This window comes from Pediculus humanus, genomic scaffold (assembly GCF_000006295.1).
Source record: "Pediculus humanus corporis 1103172107631 genomic scaffold, whole genome shotgun sequence".
In the NCBI taxonomy this organism is placed as follows: domain Eukaryota; kingdom Metazoa; phylum Arthropoda; class Insecta; order Psocodea; family Pediculidae; genus Pediculus; species Pediculus humanus.
This window is the reverse complement of record NW_002987244.1, coordinates 65,191-70,409: the sequence shown is the minus strand read 5'-3', so window position 1 is coordinate 70,409 and position 5,219 is coordinate 65,191. Positions and strand designations below refer to the sequence as shown.

The 5,219-nt window shown below is 22.9% G+C and overlaps 2 protein-coding genes across 2 annotated transcripts in view; both read left to right on the top strand.

Annotated features, from left to right (window-relative positions):
- Window positions 1-2,137: 2,137 nt before the first annotated feature.
- Window positions 2,138-2,384, top strand: Phum_PHUM256900 (uncharacterized protein; the record flags this gene model as incomplete). Its single annotated transcript, XM_002426445.1, has 2 exons — window positions 2,138-2,252; window positions 2,290-2,384. The coding sequence occupies 2 exons, from the start codon at window positions 2,138-2,140 to the stop codon at window positions 2,382-2,384; spliced, it is 210 nt and encodes a 69-aa protein (XP_002426490.1).
- Window positions 2,385-2,824: 440 nt separating this feature from the next.
- Window positions 2,825-5,219, top strand: part of Phum_PHUM256790 (REST corepressor, putative) — a gene marked incomplete at both ends in the record, with an annotated part of 3,985 nt that continues 1,590 nt past the window's right edge. Inside the window, 5 exons of the mRNA XM_002426444.1 lie at window positions 2,825-2,849; window positions 2,948-3,037; window positions 3,349-3,567; window positions 3,662-3,876; window positions 4,327-4,500. Of these exons, the coding sequence (XP_002426489.1) occupies window positions 2,825-2,849; window positions 2,948-3,037; window positions 3,349-3,567; window positions 3,662-3,876; window positions 4,327-4,500 (723 nt within the window). The remainder of the gene's footprint in view (window positions 2,850-2,947; window positions 3,038-3,348; window positions 3,568-3,661; window positions 3,877-4,326; window positions 4,501-5,219) is intronic.

The window sequence follows — 5,219 nt, the reverse complement described above, 5'->3', positions numbered from 1 at the left end:
GAATACTCAGCAATGTATAATAGTTAAACTTTTGTAAAAATTTTACTGCATATTAACAAAAGTTTTAAAAACTAAAAAAAAAAATTAACTGCATGCATGAAAACTAATAAAAAAACAAACAAAAATATAAAAAAATAATTTTTGTAAACTTATGTTGCTTCCACGACAATTTCATGCATTCGGTGAAGGTGTTTTAGAAAACATGATACCGTTAAATTGAAAAAAAAAAAAAAACTTTAATTTTATGACTGAAAAGTTAACTGAAATTAATTAAAGATTAGTTATAAATTTTGATTTTGTCAATATTGAGAAGAATATGGTATTTTAAAATTCTAAATTCAACAATTTATTTATAATTTCGCTGACGAAAATATGGTTTTTTTTTTTTGGCGGAATTGAAAATAAAAAATTAGAATGTGACATATTTTTTTTAGAAGAAAGACAATTTCAACGAAAAATATTTGTAAGTAAAAAATTAATTTTTTAATTAAATGTGTTTTTTTTTTCTTTTAAATCTTAAAATCTCTTTAAACTCATCTAGATTCTCTTTTTTTTTTTTTTTTTTTTTTTTAATTCATACACTGTAGCACACGTAATTATGCCATTAATACAATACTATCTAACGATCTGCACGATATCCATTTATATTTCCTTTTTTTTCTATGTATTCATTCAAAATTAATAAAAAAGAATTTGCCTTGAAAAAAATAATTTAAATGAATATCCGATATTTCATGTTTCCTTTTTAAATCTTGTATTCATTTTTTTTTTTTTTTTGGTAAAATGTAGTTTATGTCGATTAATCTATCTGTTTCTTTGTTCCTCACTTCCGGTGGTGATACCCGCGATTTTTTTTTTTATATTAAATGTTTTGTTTCAGAAAATTATTTGATATCTAATACTTGAATAGAATGTCAGCTTTTTCGATTTTTCTTTGGTGGTTATTAATAAATTTAAATATCTACTTTGCAAAATCAGGATTGGTTTCTTCTACTGAAAATTATTGGCTTTCTTCAAAAAGTGGAAATATTTTATCTAATAATTTTATCAGTAAGTAGCTTAAATTTAAAAAATAATGCATATTCAAATTATTTTTTTTACACTAATTAATTTTAAAATTAAAATTTCAGATGGTGTTCCAAATAATAAATCCAATTTTAAAAATATTTATTCAGGGAAAATTTCAAATATTCATGAAATAAAACATTCTTTTGGTCCTCATCAAACAAACAAATCAGTTTTGGTGTCTTGTTTTGGTTTATGGAAGCCAAAAGGAAGCACTGATACGGTTTTTTACGAATATGTCGACAATGGTTCTGAAGAGGAAAAACGTATAAAATTAAGAAAAAAAAAACTTAAAAAAATGAAGAAGAAAAAACAAAAAAAATTATCGAAGGCTCGGAAAAAAAAATATTAAAATTTAAATATGACATCAAACGGATTCAATAATTTTATTTTATTTATGTCGAACAAATAATATTTAAATCTTAATGAATGTTTTTTTTTTTTTTAATTAATTTTTTTCATTATAAAGTATTTATTTTTTGCATTAAACTTTTTTTTAAAAAATTTTTCGCGATTACAGTAAATTATAATTTAAAACTTTAGGAGAGACAAGTTTAACATTAAATACAGTATTTTTAAGTAATAAATGCATGATTCAACTATTTTAATATAAATCAATGACAATAAATATTAAATTTATATATTTATTCTGCTTTTTAGTAAAGTTAATTCATGTTAAATGTTTAAATAGTAATTTTTTCTGCACACTACCTATTGCATACATAAATATGTATAATACTGTATGGAATTTCTTACAATCATAATTGTAACGTAAGGAAAAATTTCAAAATTTTTTTGTTTAATTATTTATTGATAATGTGTGATCAATTAAAGCACAGAATTAATATTTTTTGTTAATAAAACAAAAATACGTCCGGTTAAAGGCCTTTGGAATAATAGTAGATAACGAGAATCGTGGTATTAGATAAACGTCACATTAAAGCAACGAATCAAAAAACTACGGTGTGCTTTGTCAAACGCTAGCATCCATTTTTAAGAAGTGTGGGAAGCTGTTATTTTTACCAGCGTTTAACTGAATTATATTTTTAGTTTTTGTATTAGTTATGAAATCATGGTGCTGTCGGAAAAAAATAGCGCTAACATTAAAAATGGGCAACGTTCTCGAGGGCCTAGTCCTAATGGAAATGTGGGTCCAAGTCCTGCTTCACCAATAGATGATGAAGGGGGTGAGTATCACTTTATTTTAATTTTTTTGAATTATAGCCTTAAATACAAAAAATAATTGTCAAGCATTTACAAATATTAGCGCAAAGGGAAAATTTTTCATTTACATTCTTGTTTGCTGCTCATTTCAATAACTACGATTAAATTAGTGATTACTTAAAAATTAACTTAATTGATCAAATTTTGAATACAATTGATTTAAAGGGTCATTTAATATCTTTAAATAAAAACTTCCACAAAAAAAAAAAAAAAAATTTTCACACTTATTTTATTTTAAATCATATTTTAAGTTTTAATTTTTTTTTTTTTTTCAAGTGATAAACTAAAATAATTTTTTTATGTTTATCTTTATTAGTAAAACTTTGATTTTATTGTTTTAAAAAACTTTATCAATAAACATTGTTTTCTTCCATTTCATAATGTTTAATAGCATCTTACTACTTTTTCTACATTTTATGAATTATCTTTTTCTTAGGAAAATTCATTTTTTCAATTTTACAATCTACATATTTTTTATCTTATTTATCAACTAAACTTCAATAACTTTTTTTCACAAATAAGAATCCCTTTTATTATGACAATAAATTTTCAACTTAAAAGTATTTTAAAAATTCATTTCATTATTTTATTGAGAAAAAAATGACTGAACATTGGTGATTTCTAATCATTTTTCTCTCTTTTAAATTGATTTTCCCAGTGAAGAATTTCAGAACACCTCTTTTATCTCGACCCTCCCATCCAATGATTACAAGAAGAGCTGCTGTAATCGGATTTTATGAATGTTCAGGTAATCCCTTTCCCTCATCCTCCAATGTATCATAATTTTTGTTTAACTTCCTCAAAAAAAAAAGAAAAAAAAAAGAAAAAAGAAAAAATTCCTTAAATAGATATTTTAAGAAAAACTCTTGTTCAATCTGCAATTATGTGAATCGATTAAACATCACTTGAAAAGTATTAGTAAATTTTTTTTTGGATTTAAAAAAGTATGCATCATAATTAAAAAATGAAAATTTTAACATTATTTAAATTATGTTGAGTAGTGTATTTTTTTTAAGGCTAAATTATAATATTTCACTTTTTTTTTTTTTTTGTGCTAAGAAAAAGGCACTTGTTTCATTGATTTTGTCTTATATGGAAAAACTATGCAATTAATTATCTTTTTTTTTTTTTTTTCTATAGAAAAAATTAGAGTTGGTAGAGATTATCAGGCAATTTGCCCTGAATTTATTCCTGCTGAAGATAGGAAACCTGAAAATGAAGTTAACGACAGAGCATTATTAGTGTGGTCTCCATCTAAAGACATATCTGATGATCAATGTGAGTCATTATAACTGTTTAGGGGGGGGTTTTTTTTTTATTATGTTTTAAATAAATTATTAATTTGCATTATTATTTTTATTTGATTTGTCAGTGGACAAATACATTCAGATAGCTAAAGAAAAATATGGTTATAATGGTGAACAAGCATTGGGAATGTTGTTCTGGCACAAGCATGATTTAGAAAAAGCAGTTTTAGATTTAGGAAATTTCACTCCTTTTCCTGATGAATGGACAGTTGAAGATAAAGTTCTTTTCGAACAGGCCTTTACATTTCATGGAAAAACATTTCATAGGATAAGACAAATGGTATTAAAACCTAAATTTATTTATATTTGTTTTCTAGTTAGAATAATTCAGAGACGTTAAATAAAAATGAGAAAAGCCATGTATAGCCATTAAATTATAAAACAAATTAATTTCATTTATCGTCAATAAGTTATTTTACAGCCCAAATTGTCTTCTAATAGTTAATAAACTTAATTTTATATTATAAATAAGCACTCCTACAATTCAATGAGTTTTTAAATTTATTCCAAGTGCCGCCCCTCAAAGAATAATTGTAACCGCTTTAATCATAGAATTTGTGTCCGAAATAATTGTTTAAATTAAATAATTTTTTTTGTTTAATTTTTTTTTGAAACTTTAATTTAATTTTCAACAACATTACTGTGTTTAATATAGAATTTTCTAGTAATTTTAAGAATCGTTTTGATTATTTTTTAAAATAATAATGATGAAATTTTTTATTTTTATCAGTTGCCGGATAAATCAATGGGTTCTTTAGTCAAATACTATTATTCATGGAAAAAGACAAGAACTAGAACGTCTTTAATGGATAGGCAAGCTAGAAAATTAGGAGGTGTAAAAGAAGAAACAAGTGAACTAGGAAGCGAGCAGGGTTCAAATACAGATTCTGAAAGTGAAGAAAAGGTATGTAAAAATATATTTATTTCACTCAGAACTTTATTTACACGAAATTTTTTTAAGTATTTACCAAATACATATATAATACCTCTTAAAATTATAATTACCAATCGAGTTTTAAAAATTAATTTTCTTTTTTTTCGTTAACAAAGTCAAAGAAATTATTATTCCAGATCATTAAAAAATATAAAATGCATGTTTTTAATAAAAACTAAACATTAAAAAAAAAATTTTTTTTTACTCTAATTTATAAGAGAACAAAAAAAAAAAGAAAATTATACTTTTATCCGGTAAGTTTTATTTAAAAATAAGAAAATAAAATCACATTGGTTGTATCACATAATATTTCAAAACGTTTGCATGATTTCTCGAATAAAAAATATAATATTCTTTATGAATATTTATATTGAATTATAATGTGTCTGTCACGATACTCGTTAATTATTTGAAATTTTTTTTTTATTGCATGCACTTTATTTGGCATTTATCACTATTAAATCAATTTTACTGTTTACTTTTTTTTTCAAAAAAAAAAAATGGCTAGATTAGACTTTTTTATATAAATGCAATCAATCATTTTTTTTATTCTTTTCAATTGCATTTTATTTATATTTGTTTTCAATTATTACAAATTGCGCAAATTATTTTAGCAACATCTTTTACTTTTTTTTTTTTTTTTTTACATGTAAAATAATGAAAATATTTCAATTTTTATTATATATACA